This window comes from Oncorhynchus gorbuscha, linkage group LG01, assembly GCF_021184085.1.
Source record: "Oncorhynchus gorbuscha isolate QuinsamMale2020 ecotype Even-year linkage group LG01, OgorEven_v1.0, whole genome shotgun sequence".
Lineage (NCBI taxonomy): Eukaryota > Metazoa > Chordata > Actinopteri > Salmoniformes > Salmonidae > Oncorhynchus > Oncorhynchus gorbuscha.
Window position 1 is genome coordinate 30112748 of NC_060173.1, and position 25394 is coordinate 30138141.

At 44.6% G+C, this 25394-nt stretch overlaps 1 protein-coding gene across 1 annotated transcript in view; it reads left to right on the forward strand.

The window, feature by feature from the left end:
* LOC124004622 (WW domain-containing oxidoreductase-like) overlaps positions 1-19808 on the forward strand; it is a 134542-nt gene extending 114734 nt beyond the window's left edge. Inside the window, exons 6-8 of the mRNA XM_046313305.1 lie at positions 2413-2501; positions 9118-9303; positions 19443-19808. Coding sequence (XP_046169261.1) covers positions 2413-2501; positions 9118-9303; positions 19443-19779 — 612 coding nt within the window. The 3' untranslated portion in view covers positions 19780-19808. The remainder of the gene's footprint in view (positions 1-2412; positions 2502-9117; positions 9304-19442) is intronic.
* Positions 19809-25394: the final 5586 nt, after the last annotated feature.

Consider the following 25394-nt stretch of genomic DNA (forward strand, 5'->3'; position numbering starts at 1 on the left):
TGCGTGTGTGTGTGTGTGAGAGAGAATGTGAGAGTGTAAAATGCCTGAAAAGTGTATCTCAAACATGAAGGAGCTGTTAACCCTTGCCGTGCTTGTCTTGGCTGGTGGGTATCTTTCCATGTGTGTCCTTGCTGTGGGTGTCATATATAGTCACTCTCTACAGAGACAGATGCAGGAAGGAAAGTCATTCCCTTATGACATTCCTGGGTTAGAGATGAGATGTGGGTCAGACTGTCAGGGAGTCGGAATTCGGAAACCGAAGCGTGGAACACTCTTCCTGGGGTAATGTGAGCTGACAGTGTTCTCTAAGGACAGCGGGGAAAGTGTGCATCAGGAATAGCTGATATTCCCAATCACAGACAGTGTCTCTCTCTCTCAGGTGTGATGTTGAGTCTGACGGACCATTTACACACACACACTCTGTCTGTGCTGTCCTGAATAGTCTGTAGACTGATCCAGTGTGATAGAGTAGATAATGAATAGTCTGTAGACTGATCCAGTGTGATAGAGTAGATAATGAATAGTCTGTAGACTGATCCAGTGTGATAGAGTAGATAATGAATAGTCTGTAGACTGATCCAGTGCTGTAGATAATGAATCCTGTAGACTGATCCAGTGTGATAGAGTAGATAATGAATAGTCTGTCCAGACTGATCCAGTGTGATAGAGTAGATAATGAATAGTCTGTAGACTGATCCAGTGTGATAGAGTAGATAATGAATAGTCTGTAGACTGATCCAGTGTGATAGAGTGATAATGAGTAGTCTGTATTTGGTGTAGATCCAGTGTGATGATAGTCTGTATAGTCTGTAGACTGATCCAGTGTGATAGAGTAGATAATGAATAGTCTGTATTTGGTGTGTTGACTGATCCAGTGTGATAGAGTAGATAATGAGTAGTCTGTCCAGTTTAGAGTAGATAATGTGTCTGTAGACTGATCCAGTGTGATAGAGTAGATAATGAATAGTCTGTATTTGGTGTGTAGACTGATCCAGTGTGATAGAGTAGATAATGAATAGTCTGTAGATTGATCCAGTGTGATGTAGATACTGAGTCCAGTGATGATAGAGTAGATAATGAATAGTCTGTATTTGTGTGACTGATCCAGTGTGATAGAGTAGATAATGAATAGTCTGTAGTGTGATCCAGTGTGAGTAGATAATGAATAGTCTGTAGACTGATCCAGTGTGATAGAGTAGATCCAGTGTGATAGAGTAGATAATGAATAGTCTGTAGACTGATCCAGTGTGATAGAGTAGATAATGAATAGTCTGTAGACTGATCCAGTGTGATAGAGTAGATAATGAATAGTCTGTAGACTGATCCAGTGTGATAGAGTAGATAATGAATAGTCTGTATTTGTTGTGTAGACTGATCCAGTGTGATAGAGTAGATAATGAATAGTCTGTAGACTGATCCAGTGTGATAGAGTAGATAATGAATAGTCTGTAGACTGATCCAGTGTGATAGAGTAGATAATGAATAGTCTGTAGACTGATCCAGTGTGATAGAGTAGATAATGAATATTTGTCTGTAGACTGATCCAGTGTGATAGAGTAGATAATGAATAGTCTGTAGACTGATCCAGTGTGATAGAGTAGATAATGAATAGTCTGTAGACTGATCCAGTGTGATAGAGTAGATAATGAATAGTCTGTAGACTGATCCAGTGTGATAGAGTAGATAATGAATAGTCTGTATTCGGTGTGTAAATGCAGATACACATTTAGCTGTACAGTCATCTATCTTTCACCACTCCTCTCCCTGTCCACCGGCAAATGGTGTGTGATGAGCTACACATGGACAGACAGAACCATGCATATTTACACAGAACCATGAGCATTTACACAGAACCATGAGAATTTACACAGAACCATGAGCATTTACACAGAACCATGAGCATTTACACAGAACCATGAGCATTTACACAGAACCATAAACATTTACACAGAACCATGAGCATTTACACAGAACCATACACATTTACACAGAACCATGAGCATTTACACAGAACCGTAAACATTTACACAGAACCATGAGCATTTACACAGAACCGTGAGCATTTACACAGAACCATGATCATTTACACAGAACCAAGAGCATTTACACAGAACCATGAGCATTTACACAGAACCAAGAGCATTTACACAGAACCAAGAGCATGTCAGGAGCCATCAACAGCCTGAGAGAGATGTGAACCTGTCTGCTGTAGTTGAGCTGTGGTCATAATGTCTCATCAGATCTGGAGCCATCTGCAGTCAGTCTGGTCTAACTCAACATCAGCAGATGTCAATCTAAATGGTTACTTCTGGAGGAGCTAGTGTTTGTGTCATACCGAAACTCACAATATTGTTGATTGATGATGTTGATGATGATGATAAAGTTGTTGTGTGTTGTCTGTTCTCTCTGCAGCACAAGGCCAGGTTGGAGGCCATGATGTTGGACCTGGCCTCTCTCCGCAGTGTCAGAGAGTTCGCTGACTCTTTCAAGACCAAGAAACTGTAAGTAATAAGTTATGCCTGTTTATTCCTATGAGCTATTACTGTAGCAATATGAACTGCCCCAGGGTTCCACAAAAACACTCTCTGTAGTCGATGTGAGTAAGACCTTTAAACAGGTTAACGTTCACAAGGCAACAGGGTCAGATGGATTACCAGGACACATACCCAGAGCATGCGCTGACCACCTGGCAAGTGTCTTCACTAACATTTTCTATCAATCTCTGACCCAGTCTGTAATACCTACATGGCTCACATCAACACCATCATCCAAGACAGAATGGACCCACTCCAATTCGCATACTGCCCAAACAGATCCACAGATGATGCAATCCATTTTGCACTCCACACTGCCCTTTCACACCTGGACAAAGGAACACCTATGTGAAAAAATCTCCTCTCCCTTATCCTCTTCTTCCTCCTCCCCTCATCCTCTTCATCCTCCTCTCCCTCATCCTTTTCTTCCTCCTCTCCCTCATGTTCCTCTCCCTCCACTCTCCTCTCGCTCCACTCTCCTCTCGCTTCACTCTCCTCTCACTCCACTCCTCGCTCCACTCTCCTCTTGCTCCACTCTCCTCTTGCTCCACTCCTCCCTCCACACTCCTCTCGCTCCACTCTCCTCTCGTTTCGCTCTTCTCACCCTCCTCTCGCTTCACTCTCCTCTCGCTCCACTCCTCCCTTCTCTCTCCTCTCGCTTCACTCTCCTCTCGCTCCACTCCTCCCTCCACTCTCCTCTTGCTTCACTCTCCTCTCTCTCCACTCCTCTCGCTCCACTCTCCTCTCGCGCCACTCCTCCCTCCACTCTCCTCTCACTCCACTCTCCTCTCGCTCCACTCCCCTCTCGATCCACTCCCCTCTCGATCCACTCTCTTCTCACTCCACTCCTCCCTCAACTCTCCTCTCGCTCCACTCTCCTCTCCTCTCGCTCCACTCTCCTCTCCCTCCACTCTTCTCTTGCTCCACTCCTCCCTCCACTCCCTCCACTCTCCTCTCGCTTCACTCTCTTCTCACTCCACTCCTCCCTCAACTCTCCTCTCGCTCCACTCTCCTCTCCCTCCACTCTCCTCTCCCTCCACTCTCCTCTTGCTCCACTCCTCCCTCCACTCTCCTCTCCCTCCACTCGCCTCTCCCTCCACTCTCCTCTCGCTCTCCTCTCGCTGCACTCCTCCCTCCATTCTCCTCTCGCTCCACTCCTCCCTCCACTCTCCTCTCGCTCCACTCTCCTCTCGCTCTACTCTCCTCTTGCTCCACTCCTCCCTCCACTCTCCTCTCCCTCCAATCTCCTCTTACTCCACTCTCCTCTCGCTCCACTCCTCCCTCCACTTGCCTCTCCCTCCACTCTCCTCTCCCTCCACTCTCCTCTCCCTCCACTCTCCTCTCCCTCCACTCGCCTCTCCCTCCACTCCCCCTCACTCTCCTCTCGCTCCACTCTCCTCTCGCTCCACTCTCCATTCCTCCCTCCACTCTCCTCTCACTCCACTCTCCACTCCTCCCTCCACTCTCCTCTCCCTCCACTCTCCTCTCCCTCCACTCTCCTCTCCTCTCGCTCCACTCTACTCTCCCTCCACTTCTCGCTCCACATCTCTATTCCTCCAATCATCTCTAACTCCTCTTCCTCTAAACAAGTGAAATATCACATTTACATGAGTATTCAGACCCTTTACGCAGTACTTTGTTGAAGCACCTTTGACAGAAATTACACCCGTGAGTCTTTTTGGGTATGACGCTACAAGTTTGGCACACCTGTATTTGGGGACATTCTCCCATTCTTCTCTGTAGATCCTCTCAAACTCTGTCAGGTTGGATGGGGAGTGTTGCTGCACAGCTATTTTCAGGTCTCTCCAGAGATGTTCGATCAGGTTTAAGTCCGGACTCTGGCTGGGCTACTCAAGGACATTCAGAGACTTGTCCCAAAGCCACTCCTGTGTTGTCTTGGTTGTGAGCTTAGGGTCTTGTCTTGTAGGAAGGTGAAACTTTGTCCCAGTCTGAGAACCTGCTCCACAGCGCTCAGGACTTCATCAAGAATCTCTCTGTACTTCATCTTTGCCTTGATCCTGACTAGTCTCCCAGTCCCTGCCGATGAAAAACACCCCCACAGCATGATGCTGCCACCACTGTGCTTCACCGTAGGGATGATGCCATGTTTTCTCCAGACGTGATGCTTGACATTCAGGTCAAAGAGTTGAATCTTGGTTTCATCAGACCAGAGAATTGTGTTTCTCATGGTCTGAGAGTCCTTTGGGTGCCTTTTGGCATACTCCAAGCGGGATGTCATGTGCCGTTTACTGAAGAGTGGCTTCCGTCTGGCCACTCTACCATAAAGTCCTGATTGGTGGAGTGCTGCAGAAATGGTTGTCCTTCTGGAAGGTTCTCCCATCTCTACAGAGGAACTCTGGAGCTCTGTCAGAGTGACCATCGGGTTCATAGTCTCCTTCCTGACCAAGGCCCTTCTCCGATTGCTTATCCTGGCGACCAGTTTATCCTGGCGACCAGCTCTAGGAAGAGTAGGTGGTTCCAAACGTCTTCCATTTTAGAATGATTAAGGCCACTGTGTTCTTGGAGACCTTCAATGCTGCAGACATCTTTTGGTATCCTTCCCCAGATCTGTACCTCAACACAATCATGTCTCGGAGCTCTAAAGACAATTCCTTCAACCTAATGGCTTGATTTTTGCTCTGACATGCACTGGCAACTGTGGGACCTTATATAGACAGGTGTGTGCCTTTCCAAATCTTGTCCAATCAACTTAAAGAAATACAATCGGCGGTCGCTATAGTAATTTAAAGAAATACCATCGGTGGTCGCTATAGTAATTTAAAGAAATACCGTCGGTGGTCGCTATAGTAATTTAAAGAAATACCATCGGTGGTCGCTATAGTAATTTAAAGAAATACCGTTGGTGATCGCTATAGTAATTTAAAGAAATACCATTGGTGGTCGCTATAGTAATTTAAAGAAATACCGTCGGTGGTCGCTATAGTAATTTAAAGAAATATCATCGGTGGTCGCTATAGTAATTTAAAGAAATACAGTCGGTGGCCGCTATAGTAATTTAAAGAAATACCGTCGGTGGTCGCTATAGTAATTTAAAGAAATACCATCGGTGGTCGCTATAGTAATTTAAAGAAATACCGTCGGTGGTCGCTATAGTAATTTAAAGAAATACCATCGGTGGTCGCTATAGTAATTTAAAGAAATACCATCGGTGGTCGCTATAGTAATTTAAAGAAATACCATCGGTGGTCGCTATAGTAATTTAAAGAAATACCATCGGTGGTCGCTATAGTAATTTAAAGAAATACCATCGGTGGTCGCTATAGTAATTTAAAGAAATACATCGGTGGTCGCTATAGTAATTTAAAGAAATACCATCGGTGGTCGCTGGCCGCTATAGTAATTTAAAGAAATACCATCGGTGGTCGCTATAGTAATTTAAAGAAATACCATCGGTGTCCGCTATAGTAATTTAAAGAAATACCATCGGTGGCCGCTATAGTAATTTAAAGAAATATAGTCGGTGGCCACTATAGTAATTTAAAGAAATACAGTCGGTGGCCACTATGTGTTCAAAAGGGATTTATATTAAGTATCAAAACTAAATGTAATCACTAAAATAGACTTGTGGGGGCATCCCAGGGTAAGTTAGAGCAGAGTTGAGGGGAGAGGAGAGTCTGTGAGCTGTGAATGGCATGGAGCAGTTGTCTGATACTGCCAGAACTATATTAGAGAACACTTGTCTTCAGACACACAAAACACACACATTTCTAACCTGTGTGTGTGTTTGTTCCAGCTCCCGTCCCTGTATGGCCAATAAAGTCCTGTGTTAATGATCATTGGATAGAGCCCAGCCGCACACAGAGCCAATCACCTCCTCCAGGCAGGTTATCATTGATGTCAGAGATCATGCCAAAGGGGGCTAGTTACACTAAATATACAATATACTCATCTATCCCTGTTTGGTACTTAACACCCCCGCTTGACCAGCGCTAAGATAACAGTTTGACCGGGCCAGCAGCAGTAGGCCCATTAAAGACCTTCATTATACCGGTGTTTATGAAGATGAGACCCTGCGCTAGGAACTGATGTCTGCTCTTCTGAGGAGGAGGAGGAGGAGGGGTTATGAGCTCCGAGAGATACACATTAAGGACAAGTGCTCTCGCCTAACTTGTGGTCTGATTTTAACTGGTGGTCCCTCTTTAACTGACCTGTAAAATCACCAACAGTTTTGTTTTTTTACAATTTGGATCTATGAAAGTTTGTTTATCTAACTGAAAGAGGTCTTACATACAGATGTCGTATCTTAATTTGACCAGTTTCTCACAGCAGGAAAATAATCCTGCAGCAACAGGAAATGTGAATTATTTTTATGTGGATTATAATTAATGGACATTTTTGTAGGGGTTGATTCATTTTTCGTTAGGGAAAATCAAGTCTGACATTAAAACATACAAAAAACATGTAGAAATGACCAAATTTAGAATCATTTTTAAACCTAAACCTGTATTCCAAATGCTCTGTTACTTCATGTCAGTCAATTTTCTTATTTGAGCTGTTCTTGCCATAATATGGACTTGGACTTTTACCATATAGGGCTATCTTCTGTATACCACCCTACCTTGTCACAACACAACTGACTGGCTCAAACACATTAAGAAGGAAAGAAATTCCACAAATGAACTTTTAACAAGACACGCCGGTTAATTGAAATGCATTCCAGGTTACTACCTCATGCAGCTGTGCAAAGCTGTCATCAAGGCAAAGGGTGGCTACTTTGAAGAATCTCAAATATAAAATATATTTGGATTTGTTGAGCTCTTTTTTAGTTACTACATGATTCCATATGTGTTATTCAATAGTTTGGATGTCTTCACTATTCTTCTACAATGGAAAAGATAGTACAATGAGTAGGTGTGTCCAAACACTGCTTTCTTACTACCCACCAACCTGTTCTCTAGCTCTATTAAGTCACTGACGCTGGGTACATTTTAGGCAGTGGATTTGGAGTTCAATCTAAAGATGACTTCTTACTTTGGGTTAAACACTGCGGCTAAGAGTTTTTAAATTATTCTGTATATAGCACGGTAGAGTATGATTTGCATATGTAGGAATTCTGTAGTTGGTGTGGACTGAGTGTGACTCTCAGTAATGATCCCTATGTGTGCTGCATGAGCTGTGTGAGCTGTGTGAGCTGTGTGTGCTGTGTGAGCTGTGTGTGCTGTGTGAGCTGTGTGTGCTGTGTGTTAGGAGGCCTGAAGGTGAATGTACACTCCTGTCCTCTCTAACAGTGTTATAGGGAAGAATCATTAGAGCCATGCATAACAATTCACACATTCAATTTCTAGCATCCAGTTTTTAATGAATCCAGCAGGCAGTCTTAAACACAGGGTACACACACTGCCCTGGGCCTCGTAATTCATTCTAATGGAAGAAATCAAAAATTGGTGGGAGTGTTTGGATTGTTCGCCAGTGTTACTGTGGTTTCGAGCTCGCTGGAGGGATGCCGCCTACAAGGATCTCTCACAGCCCGACATGGACAGAGTACCGAAGCAAAACTGTAGGAGCAGTCAACAGTGCTTCAAAACCGGAACCCTGGCCCCTTGGTGTGGAGTCTGTTTGTGAATAGAGCCCCAGAACCAGCTGGCTGATAGAACTTCTGTAGGTTCATCTCTTTGTAGGTGAGGCTCTGTGGTAGAATGTGTGGTCATCACTTCCTTTTAGGTGGTTGTAGAATTGAACAGCTCTTTTCTGGATGTTAATAACCTTTCAGGGCTAGGCATCCTGCTAGGAGGACAACTTCTGCTGAAACCATAACTAGCGGGTGTAGTCTTAATTCTGCTCTGCATGCATTGTTTGGGGTTTTGCGTTGTACACAAAGTACAACGCAAAACCTCACAGCCATAGAGGGCAATGGGTTCTATAACTGACTGAAGTATTTTTTGCCAAACCCCCCCTCTCTCCCTGTTCTCTCTCCCTGTTCTCTCTCTCTGTTCCTCTCTCTCTCTCTCTCTCTCTCTCTCTCTCTCTCTCTCTCTCTCTCTCTCTCTCTCTCTCTCTCCCTGTTCTCTCTTCTCTCCCTTCTCTCTCTCTCTCTCTCTCTCTCCCTCTCTCTCTCTCTCTCTCTCTCTCTCTCTCTGTTCTCTCTCTCTCCCTGTTCTCTCTCTCTCTCCCCCTCTCTCAATCTCTCCCTCTCTCTCTCTCTCTCTCTCTCTCTCTCTCTCTCTCTCTCTCTCTCTCTCTCTCTCTCTCTCTCTCTCTCTCTCTCTCTCTCTCTCTCTCTCTCTCTCTCTCAGGTTGATATGATGACTATTCAAGGTGTTGGTTGTTTCTGATGGCTAGTGTCCAACTGTATTCAGTATCTCTCAGTCAGACCATGGGGGAGTAAGAGAGGAAGCCCGCTATACAGTATACATACAGTATATCATATCACTAATACCCTGTCTCTAGCAGCTGCACACAGGAATAGCACACCTCTCTCTTTCCCTCCTGTCTTCCCCTCTCCGTTCCTTTCCTTCTCCCTAGATCTCTGGTTACAGAGTGGAGAGGAGGTCACAGTGCCCATACCTTGTAATACTGGCGCTCAGCGTCTCATTGCCTGTATGTCCCTCGCCTTTCCCCTTAGGCCGCTCCACATCCTGATATGTAACGCAGCTGTGTGTACCCAGCCTTGGCGTCTGACGGAGGACGGTCTGGAGTCCACCTTCCAGATCTGCCACCTAGGTCACTTCCTGTTGGTGCAGTGTCTACAGGAAGTGCTGCGACGCTCCGCCCCCGCCCGTGTGGTGGTGGTGTCCTCTGAGTCACACAGGTCTGTATTCACTGACTAAACAAATATTATTTATAACCACTACCTAACCCCCTAAAGCATAGCCCTACCCTCACACTTACACTATATGTAAATCAATACTGAACTGAACCAAGAGAGGATCCAGGCTCCGAGAGTTGGCCAGTCCTTTTCTGGCTGAGATTATAAGAGTACATGGCCATTACAGTTTTTCTCAGTCGCTTTGGTGCATTTCTCAGATCAAAAGTGCAATTCTTGATACTACTTGTACAAATTCCAAATCATCTAGTCACTTGTGCACATCATTTAAGCTATTTCTTATTCCTTTTGAACAAATTGCAATTGATAATGTACACGTGTCAGCTTTTTTCCACATTATCAATTGCTCATGTCATGTTGATCAAAATATAGTAGATGGTTCTCTGTTGAATACTCTTACCCCTCAAAACATCTAGGCATTAGTTCCTTGCATAAGCCATTACATGCAAAATTGTTGAACTATTTGTCATAAACTGTCAAGCATAGTTTTACACATTTCTATTAGACCTTTTATACAAAAACGTGAATTGATGAATCGTGCAGGTGAAATTGACCCTCACTCATGAAGGAATGTAAAGTGTTAGTTCAACCAACAATCAACCAGTTGTCTAAATTGCTCAAAGTTGCATCTCATGAAGAATCAATTGGCAAGCATATATAGACAGACCACAACACAGAGTTGCAATTTTACAATAATGGATGGACCAGGAAACGAACAGGGTCAACAGCCAAGAGGAGGAAGAAGAGGAGCAAGGATGCGTGGTGGAAGGCAAAACAGAGGAAGAGACTGAAGAGGACATAGGGGCCACTATTGTAGACCATGTTGTCAATCATGGCCTTACAATGGCTGAGACGGGTCGAAGGGTGCAGCCGAATATTGGGAGATCAACCGTGTCCTCAATAGTTCAAACGTTTCGAAGAGAGAACAGGTATGTCCACCAATGTACAGTGCACTGTTACTGTATATAAGCAGTATACTGTATACTTCCTACAATGCTTCATATTACAGTAGTCCACTTGTATTTCACAGCATACAGAAATATACTCTATACAGATACATACTGCACCTTACATGCACCCACGTGTATGTTTTACAGTAAAATGTGTGTTCGCATAGTTTTTGTCTATGTGAAAGTGTGCGATGCATCACTGCATTTCCCCACATAGGACTACAAGATTACCTCAAACCGGTGGCAGAGGACACCTTTTCACACCTCAACAGGAGGAGGCTATTTGCACCATGGTCCGAGCAAACAATGCCATGAGAGCAGGGAAATACAAAGGACCATTATAGAAGACAACGATGTCTTTGAAATCATCCGTACGGTTATAGCATCTCAACCATCTACAGGGTGCTGCATAGAAATCAGATGAGTATGAAACAGCTGTACCGTGTACCATTCTAAAGGAATGAGGACAGAGTTAAGGAGCTACGGTACCAGTATGTACAGGTAAAACATATATCTATGTAACTACTTTACAGCAACATTTTATAGTGATACATAGTACAGTAAGCATAAACTGCACACATTTCCATCGCTGTGGAAGGAACATGCAATATATGTAAATTTTATGTCACTCGTCCTTACCAAACAAAATTCAACTGTGTGTTCTGGGATATAGCGTATAATGGAGTTGGAATCAAGTGAACCCTCTCACAACTTTGTATACGTGGATGAGGCTGGCTTCAACCTGACCAAATGCAGAAGGCGGGGTCTGAATATCATCGGTCACAGAGCTACTGTGGATTTGCCAGGCCAACGGGGAGGAAATATCAGCATGTGTGCTGCTATTTTGGAGCATGGTGTCCTAACCCATATCCCCCTTATAGGGCCATACAACACCCAGCATCTACTCAACTTTTTAGAGACTCTCTACAGGGCTCTCATCCCTGATGATGAGAGGGGTCTGCTTAGAGAGGATTTGCCAAAGTATGTGGTCATTTGTGATAATGTGAGTTTCCATCGATCAAACATCATAAGGCAATGGTTTATGACCCACCCGAGGATGCTCATAGAATTCCTCCAACCTTATTCACCATTCGTTAATCCAATTGAGTAGTTATTTTCAGCATGGAGGTGGAAGGTGTACGATCGTCAGCCACATACACAGATGACCCTGCTGGCTGCAATGGATGCAGCATGTGAGGACATCACAGTAGACGCCTGCAGAGGATGGATAAGGCATTCCAAAAGATTCTTTCCACGTTGCATTGGAAGGGAAAATATCCGGTGTGATGTGGATGAGAATATGTGGGCCGACAGACAGGAACTTCTGGATGTGTAGAGACAGCACAAGAGTGCTGCGGGCAAAGTTGTGCCTTTGGGGTGGTTTCCTGTGTTTCTTTCTAATTTAGTTGTTTTTCCTTTGTGCCCCTTGGGTTGTCCAGTCTCTTTCAATCAATAACCCACATACAGTAATATGTAAATAGTACTGTTGAAATTGATATATGCCATAGAAGTGCAGCCTTGTGCATTTTCAATACAGTAACTGTCATCCAAACTGTAGCCTAAGTTTACATCAGGTAAAACTGTCAAAGTACACAGTTACATTGACAACATGCCTAAACATTTTGACGACCTTGTTCGTTAACAATGACTCAATGACTTATCATTCTGATGACACTGACATGATCATTGGCATGAATATTTACTTTTGAGAGATGTACTATGGATGTTTAGTGACTGACTAGTTTTAGAAACATATCTATTGTATATTGCAGTTTGTACAAATTGTTCTGAGAAATGCACTTGTTATTTTGCACATGTTAGGGATGATGTGAAAAATGCACCAAAGCGACTGAGAAAAACTGTAAGGCCAGATCGTTCTTCAAGATGTTCAAATGTTCATAGATGACCAGCAGGGTCAAATAATAATCACAGTTGTTGCAGAGGGTGCAACAGGTCAGCACCTCAGGAGTAAATGTCAGTTGTATTTTCATAGCTGAGTATTCAGAGGTCGAGACAGCAGGTGCACTAAAGAAGGAGAGAGAAGGAGAGAGAGGGGACGAAAACAGCAGGGCCAGGGAAAGGTACCACATCTGGTGAACAGGTCATGGTTCCATAGCCACAGGCAAAACAGCAGAAATTGGATCAGCAGCACGACCACAGGGACGGCCAGGGGTCATAAGGCCAGGTAGTCCTGAGGTATGGTCCTAGGGCTCAGAGAGAGAGACAGAGAGAGACAGAGAGAGACAGAGAGAGACAGAGAGAGACAGAGAGAGACAGAGAGAGACAGAGAGAGACAGAGAGAGACAGAGAGAGACAGAGAGAGACTGAGAGAGAGAGAGGAAAAAAGAAGGAACAGCATGTCAGAAATCAGCTCAATGTAATTGAAGAATCCATAGACTAACCATTTCTTGGAAAATTGTAAAACACTGTCATGTCTTTGGCTATGCCGGATTAAGTGATATGACATGCTATTCTATTCAGCAATACAAAATTGAGTTTAATTATTTCTTTACTAAATACCTAACTAATCACACAGAATTACATATACACAGAATGAATAATACCTTGATTACAAATTATGTCATAAAGAAAAACGTCCCTAGCGGACGGAACAGATGTGACAGCTGGTTACACGAAGAAAAGGGGGTTGGGTTTGAGTGAAAGAGCGGGAAGACTGAGAAACAAAGGGAGAAGCTCTGCTATCGTAAATACAGTATCTTATGCATTCTAAATTACCGCCCATTTGGAAAAGGAAAATGCAATAAATATTTTCTCTGAACTGCGCTTCGGGAGGTTGGTCATAGATGCTGGTCATGTTGGCCAACAGAGATCTTCCTGTCCTCGGAAGAATGTCACTGGTGGTGAACGGGATACGTTGCAGTGTCGTCGTTGTGTGGTAGACGGGATACATCATCCATCCTTTCCTAGCCCACGTTTACGGCGGCCACTGCTAACTCAACGGCTAGGAGGTATTACTTCTGTAGTGAATAAGAGTTCAAAGTTCATACCATTCGCAACCAAAGCTCACGCTGAGGTTGGCTTCGTTCTGTAGTTATTATCTGAATCCTTCTGAAATCGGACCGTCATCCTAATTTACCCGGAACAGAAGGTTACATTTTCGTCAAGGGCTTATATAGTGGAGGAAGAGAAGGGTGTGTTTCATAGTTTATAACCCATGTCTCTTCACAGGGGTGGGCCACTGATTGAGCAGAGCTCTTATCTTATGAAAACCCAATTCTCTCATTTGGAAGCTAAAATTACAGTTAATCTTTTCACAAATAGTTTAATTTAAATTGCATTTAAATTGCACAACAATTCCATGTGAATCTGATAACTATAATGTGTAGACTTTCCCAGATACAGTTTGTCGTTCCTTCATCAGTCATAATGTCTCAGATGACAACCGAACTGACGTCATGTTCATTAAGTACCAACGCATATTTTTCAACTGGTTCTATTGTCGAAATATGGTCCCCCCCCCCCACTTGTTTGATGCTCCCAGACTCTCTATGTTTAACAAAGGCTATTCAAGAGTCCCTCTGTAGAGTCAAGAGAGAGAGGAGGGAAAAAGGTATTTATGGGAGGGGTCATAAACCTTACCCACAGGCCAACGTCATGACAATACTGTAATGATATTCGTCTGTTGTTTGAAGTGAGTCAGACCGAAATGCAGCGTGTAGGTTACTCATGACTTTTAATGAAGAAAATGCTGTACATGAAATAACTGAGAATACAAAACAACAAACGAGTAAAACTACTTACAGCCTATCTGGTGACTAACACAAGGACAGGTACAATCGCCCACGAAATACAACACGCACTCAGGCTGCCTAAATACGGTTCCCAATCCGAGACAACGAGAATCAGCTGACTCCAATTAGGAATCGCCTCAGGCAGCCAAGCCTAACTAGACACACCCCTACTAATACACACTCCTAATTAATACAAACCCCAATACGAAATACAACATATAAACCCATGTCACACCCTGGCCCACCCAAACATATAACAAAAAACACAAGATACAATGACCAAGGCGTGACAGAACCCCCCCCCTAAGGTGCGGACTCCGGGACGCACCTCAAGAGCATAGGGAGGGTCCGGGTGGGCGTCTGTCCATGGTGGCGGTTCTGGCTCAGGACGTGGACCCCACTCCATAAATGTCCTAGTTCCTCCCCTTCGCGTCCTAGGATAATCCACCTTCTCCGCCGACCATGGCCTAATAGTCCTCACCCTGATCCCCACATAACTGAGGGGCAGCTCGGGACCGAGGGGCAGCTCGGGACCGAGGGGCAGCTCGGGACCGAGGGGCAGCTCGGGACCGAGGGGCAGCTCGGGACAGAGGGGCAGCTCGGGACAGAGGGGCAACTCAGGATAGAGGGGCAACTCAGGATAGAGGGGCAACTCAGGATAGAGGGGCAACTCAGGATAGAGGGGCAACTCAGGATAGAGGGCAACTCAGGATAGAGGGGCAGCCCGGGACCGAAGCAGCCCGGTACTGAGGGGAAGCCCGGTACTGAGGGGAAGCCCGGTACTGAGGGGAAGCCCGGTACTGAGAGGAAGCTCGGTACTGAGAGGAAGCTCGGTACTGAGAGGAAGCTCGGTACTGAGAGGGAGCCTAGTACTGAGAGGAAGCTCAGTACTGAGAGGAAGCTCAGTACTGAGAGGAAGCTCAGGCAGGTAGTAGGCTCCGGTAAATCCTGGCTGGCTGGCGGCGCTGGGCAGACAGGAGACTCCGGCAGCGCAGGAGAGGAGAAAGGCTCTGGCTGCGCTGAACAGGCGGGAGACTCCAACAGTGCAGGAGAGGAGAACAGCTCTGGTTGCGCTAAACAAGCGGGAGACTCCGGCAGCGCAGGAGGGGAGAAAAGCACTGGCTGCGCTGAACAGGCGAGGCGCACTGGAGGCCTGGTGCGTGGTGCTGGAACTGGAGGTACTGGCGCGAGGACACGCACAGGAAGCCTGGTGCGGGGAGCTGCTACCGGAGGACTGGTGTGTAGAGGTGGCTCTGGATAGACCGGACCGTGCAGGCGCACTGGAGCTCTAGAGCACCGAGCCTGCCCAAGCTTACCTGGCTCGATGCCCACTCTAGCCCGGCCAATAGGAAGGGCTGGTATGAGTCGCAGCTGGCACTGCACCCGCACTGGAAACACCGTGCGCTCCATAGCATAACACGGTGCCTGCCCGGTCTGTCTAGCCCAACGGTGAGCACAGGGAGTATGCACAGGTTTCCTACCTGGCATAACTATTCTCCCTTTTAGCCCCCCCCAATAAATTTTTTGGGGTGACTTTCCGGTTTCCAACTGCGTCGCAGTGCTGCCTCCTCATACTCACGCCTCATACTCACGCTTTAGCTACTTCTATTTCCTCCTTGGGACGGCGATATTCTCCCGGCTGCACCCAGGGTCCTTTTCCGTCTAATATCATCTCCCAAGACCAGAAGTCCTCATATTGCTGCTCCTCACAATTAACAGGGAGAGTAGGCTCAGGTCTGACTCTCTCTCTGCGCTTTTCCCCCGTTACCTACGGTTTTCGCTCTGTATAGCCGTGCTTTCCTTTTCAATTCCATCCATGTATAGCCCTCTTCGCATTGCTGTAGGGAATCCCAGGCGGGCTCTTGCACTCGCACTGGGTTGGCCGCCCACCTGTCGATTTCTTCCCACGTCGTATAATCCCTGCTTCTGCCGTCCATATCGTCCTCCTTTAGCTCCTGTCAGTTCACACGCTGCTCGGTCTGTGAATCGTGGTGGGTGATTCTGTAATGATGTTCGTCTGTTTTGTTGGTTGAGTGTATTTTGTTGTATTTTTGGGTTACACGCTGTCCGGTTATATTTCTGTTCATTTGTGTTTTCACTTTGTACATGTTGTGTTTCGGGACATTAAAGCGTGTTGTTTTTCCCACATCTTTGCTCTCTGCGCCTGACTCCACACCTCTTCACTCATAATTGTGACAAATACTATATACATATACATGATCAAATCTCAAAATCAACTATTAAATACATGAACTACAGGACAAAATACAAACCATCCAACTCAAAAAGGCCTGTGGTGTTGATGGTATCCTGATTGAAATGATAAAATATACAGACCACAAATTCCAATTGGCTATACTTAAACTCTTTAACATCATCCTTAGCTCTGGCATCTTCCCCAATATTTGGAACCAAGGACTGATCACCCCAATCCATTCACACACATTTCTTTCCACAGGGCCTTGGAGTGAGACAGGGATGCAGCTTAAGCCACACCCTATTCAACATACATATAAAAGAATTGGCGAGGGCACTAGAACAGTCTGCAGCACCCGGCCTCACACTACTACAATCTGAAGTAAAATGTCTACTGTTTGCTGATGATCTGGTGCTTCTGTCCCCAACAAAGGAGGGCCTACAGCAGCATCTACATCTTCTGCACAGATTCTGTCAGACCTGGGCCCTGCCATTAAATCTCAGTGAGCATAGCCTTGCCATTGAGAAAGGCTGCCTTAGGCAGACCTGGCTCTCAAGAGAAGACAGACTATGTGCACACTGCCCACAAAATGAGGTGGAAGCTGAGCTGCACTTCCTGCCCTCCTGCCAAATGTATGGCCATAATATTAGAGACACATATTTCCCTCAGATTACACAGATCCACAAAGAATTTGAAAACAAACCCAATTTTGATAAACTCCCATATCTACTGGGTGAAATTCCACAGTGTGCCATCACAGCAGCAAGATTTGTGACTTGTTGCCACAAGAAAAGGGCAACCAGTGAAGAACAAACATCATTGTAAATACACCCATATTTATGTTTATTTATTTTCTCACTTTGATACTTTAACATGGGTGGGAGGGAGGGAAGGAGTACTCCTACAGTATGTTGTCCCGTGTGTATCAGAGGCAGTCCGTTCGCATGGGACACATTGATCCTGGCTATAGTCAGCCAATCACAATGCCCCTGCCAGAGTTATTCAAGCTGACTAATTAGTCAAATACAGTCATGAGACTCATATTCACAAGTTGTCAGCTCCTGTACACTGACAGGGAGTGAAGTGTGATTTGAAAGAAAGTGAAATCACAACATATTATTGATACAGGACCTGTTTAATAAGTTACAACGAGAGCAGGCGCTTTCCTCTTGCCATGTTTCTCTTCTTTCCATCCCTCCAATTTCTCCTCTCCTCTTTTCACTTTCTTTCTACACATTTCCCCATATCTTTGTCTCTCCTCTCCCATCCCCTGCTTTATTCCTCCATCATAACCTCCCCCCAGTCTCACCCTCCTCTCCCATCCCCTCCAGTATTCCTCCATCCTATTCTCCCCCCAGTCTCACCCTCCTCTCCCATCCCCTCCAGTATTCCTCCATCCTATCCTCCCCCGTCTCCCCCTCCTCTCCCATCCTCTCCAGTATTCCTCCATCCTATTCTCCCCCCAGTCTCACCCTCCTCTCCCATCCTCTCCAGTATTCCTCCATCCTATTCTACCCCCAGTCTCACCCTCCTCTCCCATCCCCTCCAGTATTCCTCCATCCTATTCTCACCCCAGTCTCGCCCTCCTCTCCCATCCCTAATCAATTGTGCCTAACCCCTTCAAAGAGGGCTTATCCAGAAAAGAGAGTCAGTTACAGACTAGTCCAGAATAGAAGAGGGGATAGAGACCATATCTGATATTACATCTGCCATTCTGCCTGCTCCATTCCACACCTATATTGCATCCCCGTTGAAGTTACTCACTTTTCTTTTTGTGTGTTATTTCCCGTGACTTCCTGGTTATTTCACTTAGCCTCTCCCTAACAGGCTTTCAGTCTGACCCCTGACCTGGTAATATATTATACTCCCTAAGCCCCCTGTTGTAATGTAAAGTTGTGGCCTACAGAGTATAGCAGACAAGGTGGGTGAGATGGAGGTATGAAGGGATGGAAAGAGAGGAGGAGGGATGGAGACAAGAGAGGAAGAGGGATGAGGGAAAAGGCAGAAAACCTTATCACCCCCCAACACCAGGGTCTGCAGTGTAATTGACACAATACTAATAAGTGCATTAGGCCTTCTCAAAGATCAGGAGAGCAAATATTGAATTAAATCTCTCTGTTACACTGTATTTTAAACCCCCTATTACACTCTCTGTGAAAGGGTTACGGTTAGATGGCTGAAATGGTGTCAATAAACAACCTATATGTGCTCTTTATGTCTAAGTAAAAGCCAGGAATGTTTCTATTTGTGCTGTTTTCTGAACTAAAAAGACAGACAATTTACAGTGTTGACAATGTGGTGTAGGTCACTATGAAATCAGTGTAACCTTATTTAACTCTTGACAGGCGCAAGTTAAAAGAGAGCATATTGTATTATTAAATGTCAAGAAACTTGCTTTGAGAGAAAAATGTGTATCGCCAAGTGATTTATTAACCCTACCCAGCGCTAAAGCAGTTGTGAAGTTTCTTCACATGAAATATAAAGCCTGCAGATGTTGTAATTTAGCCAAGCAAGGATGTAGCGGAGAGGGAACGGTAAGCAAACGCCAGGCGGGCGGCTTGGAAAATCACAACAAGGAAACCAGGTGACATGTTGATTGGTGGGTTTCTAATGACTGGGTTAAGATGTAGATGCACACAACCACCAACAGACAGACAGACACACACACACATTTTGAGGGAGGAGGAGGGAGTGTGTTTGACTGCGGTGTGTCTCTGTGTTATTGTGACTGCATAATAACCCAGCGAGCGGTGTAATGTTCAAGAGCCGTGTCAAACATCTGGGCTTTAACTGCTCTGTCGCAGGCAATTAAAAAACATCCTGTCACGCATTAGATTTGTATTCAGCCAGGACCACACTTCTGCTGCTATAGTAACTACAGCACCGATGCACGCAGTTACTTCCCTACTTCTATTTTAAATGTGTATAGTCCATGGAAGGACTCTACAACCCTGTGCCTGAAGAGTTTCACTCCAGTGGTAACTGACCTGATTCACCTTATCATCCAGCTAATTATTAGAATCAGGTGTGCTAGATTAGGGTTGGAGTGAAAACCTACAGGATGGTAGATCTCCAGGAACAGGGTTGGAGAGCACTGGTCTATGGAATTTAATTCAAGTGTACTTTCATTAAAGTTAACTTTAAAGTACTCGGTCCTTGACTTGTTCCTGTAAAATGAAAACTTTACTAGGTACATAAAGTTAATCTTGGTTCCTCTCTCCCCAGGTTTACAGACCTGCTGGACCAGTGTGGTAAGGTGGACCTGGCTGTGCTGTCTCCTCCTCGGAAGGACTACTGGTCCATGCTGGCCTACAACCGTGCCAAGCTGTGTAACCTCCTGTTCTCTAACGAGCTCCACCGACGCCTCTCGCTCCACGGGGTCACCTGCAATGCAGTGCACCCTGGGAACATGATGTACACAGCCATCCATCGTAGCTGGTGGCTGATGACCCTGTTCTTCACCCTGGCTCGCCCCTTCACCAAGTCTATGGTAAGGAGACAGACCGTTTACACTTCTGATGCTAAGGGATCACCATATTGCATGGCTGTGTGGGAGATATGACACTTTGAGCTGTTTGTGTTATTTAATAGATGGTTATTGGTTATTGAATGAGTTGTTTGTGTTATTTAATAGATGGTTATTGGTTATTGAATGAGTTGTTTGTGTTATTTAATAGATGGCTACTTGGTTATTGAATTAGTTGTTTGTGTTATTTAATAAATGGCTACTTGGTTATTGAATGAGTTGTTTGTGTTATTTAATACATGGCTACTTGGTTATTGAATTAGTTGTTTGTGTTATTTAATACATGGCTACTTGGTTATTGAATGAGTTGTTTGTGTTATTTAATAGATGGCTACTTGGTTATTGAATGAGTTGTTTGTGTTATTTAATAGATGGCTACTTGGTTATTGAATGAGTTGTTTGTGTTATTTAATACATGGCTACTTGGTTATTGAATGAGTTGTTTGTGTTATTTAATAGATGGTTATTGGTTATTGAATGAGTTGTTTGTGTTATTTAATACATGGCTACTTGGTTATTGAATGAGTTGTTTGTGTTATTTAATAGATGGCTACTTGGTTATTGAATGAGTTGTTTGTGTTATTTAATAGATGGCTACTTGGTTATTGAATGTTATTTGCTGTACGCCTACTTGAACAGACTGGTTGTTTTAGAGAGTGTGGAAAGAGTAGATGGGTCCTCATACTTTATTCTGTAGTCTCAACTGTCCTTCGCTAGTCCAAATATTAGTCTTGGCATCTATCTGCGAGAGGAGAAGAGAGGAAAGGATGGGGAAAGGAAAAGGAAGGATCTCTAGAGCAGTCAGGGTTCAGTGAGAGAGTGTGACTTTCACAGAGATGGAGAAAGATTCACTGGCTTGTTTTTCCTCTTTTCCTCCTCGTCCTGTCTTTGTTAGTTTAGATCGAAGAGTGTGTCCTCTCTTCTCCTCGTGAGGGTAGATAAACCCGTCCTGCTCTGAGACTATAGTGTTACGGTATAGGGTAGATAAACCCGTCCTGCTCTGAGACTATAGTGTTACGGTATAGGGTAGATAAACCCGTCCTGCTCTGAGACTATAGTGTTACGGTATAAGGTAGATAAACCCGTCCTGCCATGAGACTATAGTGTTACGGTATAGGGTAGATAAACCCGTCCTGCTCTGAGACTATAGTGTTACTGTATAGGGTAGGTAAACCCGTCCTGCTCTGAGACTATAGTGTTACGGTATAGGGTAGGTAAACCCGTCCTGCTCTGAGACTATAGTGTTACGGTATAGGGTAGATAAACCCGTACTGCTATGAGACTATAGTGTTACGGTATAGGGTAGATAAACCCGTCCTGCTCTGAGACTATAGTGTTACGGTATAGGGTAGATAAACCCGTCCTGCTCTGAGACTATAGTGTTACTGTATAGTATAGGGTAGATAAACCCGTCCTGCTATGAGACTATAGTGTTACGGTATAGGGTAGATAAACCCGTCCTGCTCTGAGACTATAGTGTTACGGTATAGGGTAGATAAACCCGTCCTGCTCTGAGACTATAGTGTTACTGTATAGTATAGGGTAGATAAACCCGTACTGCTCTGAGACTATAGTGTTACGGTATAGGGTAGATAAACCCATCCTGCTCTGAGACTATAGTGTTACGATATAGGGTAGATAAACCCGAACTGCTCTGAGACTATAGTGTTACTGTATAGGGTAGATAAACCCGTCCTGCTCTGAGACTATAGTGTTACTGTATAGGGTAGATAAACCCGTCCTGCTCTGAGACTATAGTGTTACGGTATAGGGTAGATAAACCCGTCCTGCTCTGAGACTATAGTGTTACGGTATAGGGTAGGTAAACCCAAACTGCTCTGAGACTATAGTGTTACTGTATAGTATAGGGTAGATAAACCCGTTCTGCTATGAGACTATAGTGTTACGGTATAGGGTAGATAAACCCGTCCTGCTCTGAGACTATAGTGTTACGGTATAGGGTAGGTAAACCCGTCCTGCTCTGAGACTATAGTGTTACGGTATAGGGTAGGTAAACCCGTCCTGCTATGAGACTATAGTGTTACGGTATAGGGTAGATAAACCCGTACTGCTATGAGACTATAGTGTTACGGTATAGGGTAGATAAACCCGTACTGCTATGAGACTATAGTGTTACGGTATAGGGTAGATAAACCCGTACTGCTCTGAGACTATAGTGTTACTGTATAGTATAGGGTAGAAAAGTATAGGGAAGTATAGCTACGACTCTGTACTAAACTGCTCACATATGGCTTTTCAATCATAGATGTTTCATCCATGAATTATCATATATTCTGTGTTATATTAGCAGATTTGACACACACTCTTCTCTATGTCCCCTCTCTCTATACACTTCTCATATTATCTTCATACGTTATTTTACAACTCCGTCTCAATGTATGCCTTTCTTTGTGCTATATTGATATTCGCACACAGGAGATTGTTAAGGGAAACAATGTATGTACTTATAACATACTTATGTCTTATTACTGAAATGTTACAATATATACATTGTCATTACCATGGTGTGTTGTTTCTGTAATAGTCACACTCTGATGATGTGAATTATAAAGCTCCCACTGTGATTTATCCTCTACTAATCTATAGACCTACCACACACAGGCTCTGAGTCTACAAGGCTTCTCTACTAATCTATAGACCTACCACACACAGGCTCTGAGTCTACAAGGCTTCTCTACTAATCTATAGACCTACCACACACAGGCTCCTAGTCTACAAGGCTTCTCTACTAATCTATAGACCTACCACACACAGGCTCTGAGTCTACAAGGCTTCTCTACTAATCTATAGACCTACCACACACAGGCTCCTAGTCTACAAGGCTTCTCTACTAATCTATAGACCTACCACACACAGGCTCTGAGTCTACAAGGCTTCTCTACTAATCTATAGACCTACCACACACAGGCTCTGAGTCTACAAGGCTTCTCTACTAATCTATAGACCTACCACACACAGGCTCTGAGTCTACAAGGCTTCTCTACTAATCTATAGACCTACCACACACAGGCTCTGAGTCTACAAGGCTTCTCTACTAATATATAGACCTAACACACACAGGCTCCTAGTCTACAAGGCTTCTCTACTAGTCCTGCCACTACCCTGGAGGCCATATGCTACTGTGATGTATGCTCTAGTTAGACTATTACATCAGTGCATTAGCCCCTTTGTCATCCTTTATCTATCTAGTGTTTTCACTGCAGGCAGGATGGGATGTGGAGAGAAGAGGTCTTTTAGTGAAGTGTGGTTGTGATGAATGATGTTGGACGGACAAAGGGAGTCAAGCAGACGTGTGTCTCTGCTGACTGTTCTCTCTCCGCAGAGATGCTTCTCAGCAGGTTTCACTACACACTATTCTGTTTCCCCTACTCCACTATTATCTGAGTGGTGCAGCTACCTGTTGGCTCTCTATGATCCCCAATAAGCCTATTTTCTATCTCTTTCTCTTTCTCTCTCTCTCTCTCTCTCTCTCTCTCTCTCTCTCTCTCTCTCTCTCTCTCTCTCTCTCTCTCTCTCTCTCTCTCTCTCTCTCTCTCTCTCTCTCTCTCTCTCTCTCTCTCTCTCTCTCTCTCTCTCTCTCTCTCTCTCTCATAATCTCTGCCCCTCTTCCCCCTCTCTCTCTCTCTCTCTCTCTCTCTCTCTCTCTCTCTCTCTCTCTCTCTCTCTCTCTCTCTCATAATCTCTGCCCCTCTTCCTCTCTCTCTCATAATCTCTGCCCCTCTTCCTCTATCTTTTCCCTATGTTATTATTGTTCCCCATTAGCTGCTGCTATTCTTCTTGGGATCCAAACACATTAAGTAACTTATGTTAAACATAAAACAAAAGATAAGACATAGAACACCACCACACACCGACAACACAAAATGTATGATATCGCTATATAACAATATTACAGTGCATGTGTGTGTAGAGGGTGTGTGCTAGCACCCGTGTGCATATGCGTGTGTCTGGACCTGTGTGTGTGTCTCTGTTCCATAAGGTGTATTTTTACATCTAATTTTACTACTTGCATCAGTTACCTGATGTGGAATAGAGTTCCATGTAGTCATGGCTCTATGTTGTACTGTGCACCTCACATAGTCTGTTCTGGACTTGGGGATTGTGAAAAGACCTCTCTGGTGGCATGTCTTGTGGGGTCTGCATGGGGTGTCCGAGCTGTGTGTTAGTAGTTTAAACAGACACCTCGGTGCATTCAGCTTGTCAGCTTGTCAACACTTATAAAAACAAGTAGTGATTAAGTCAATCTCTCCTCCACTTTGAGCCATGGGAGATTTACGTGCATATTATTAATGTTAGCTCTCCGTGCACATTTAAGGGCCAGCCGTGCTGCCCTGTTCTGAGACAATTGCAATTATCCTAAGTCCCTCTTTGTGGCACCTGACCACACGACTGAACCATAGTCCAGGTGCGGCCAAACTAGGGCCTGTAGAACCTGCCTTGTTGATAGTGTTGTTAAGAAGGTAGAAACTAGGGCCTGTAGGACCTGCCTTGTTGATAGTGTTGTTAAGAAGGTAGAAACTAGGGCCTGTAGGACCTGCCTTGTTGATAGTTTTGTTAAGAAGGTAGAAACTAGGGCCTGTAGGACCTGCCTTGTTGATAGTGTTGTTAAGAAGGTAGAAACTAGGGCCTGTAGAACCTGCCTTGTTGATAGTGTTGTTAAGAAGGTAGAAACTAGGACCTGTAGGACCTGCCTTGTTGATAGTGTTGTTAAGAAGGTAGAAACTAGGACCTGTAGGACCTGCCTTGTTGATAGTGTTGTTAAGAAGGTAGAAACTAGGACCTGTAGGACCTGCCTTGTTGATAGTGTTGTTAAGAAGGTAGAAACTAGGGCCTGTAGAACCTGCCTTGTTGATAGTGTTGTTAAGAAGGTAGAAACTAGGACCTGTAGAACCTGCCTTGTTGATAGTGTTGTTAAGAAGGTAGAAACTAGGACCTGTAGGACCTGCCTTGTTGATAGTGTTGTTAAGAAGGTAGAAACTAGGGCCTGTAGGACCTGCCTTGTTGATAGTGTTGTTAAGAAGGTAGAAACTAGGGCCTGTAGGACCTGCCTTGTTGATAGTGTTGTTAAGAAGGTAGAAACTAGGGCCTGTAGGACCTGCCTTGTTGATAGTGTTGTTAAGAAGGTAGAAACTAGGGCCTGTAGAACCTGCCTTCTTGATAGTGTTGTTAAGAAGGTAGAAACTAGGGCCTGTAGGACCTGCCCTGTTGATAGTGTTGTTAAGAAGGTAGAAACTAGGGCCTGTAGGATCTGCCTTGTTGATAGTGTTGTTAAGAAGGTAGAAACTAGGGCCTGTAGGACCTGCCCTGTTGATAGTGTTGTTAAGAAGGTAGAAACTAGGGCCTGTAGGATCTGCCTTGTTGATAGTTTTGTCGAGAAATGGGAGCAGCGCTTTATTAAAGACAGGCTTCTCCCCTTCTTAGCTTTCAACATGTTTTGACCGTGACAGTTTACAATCCAGGGTCAGTCCAAACAGTTTAGTCTCCTCAACTTGCTTAATTTCCACATTATTCTTTACAAGATTTAGTTGAGGTTTAGTGAATAATTTGTCCCAAATACAATGCTTTTAGTTGTTTAAATATTTAGGGCTAATGTAAGGTCCTGGGTGTCGTGAGGGTGAAATCAGGCGCAG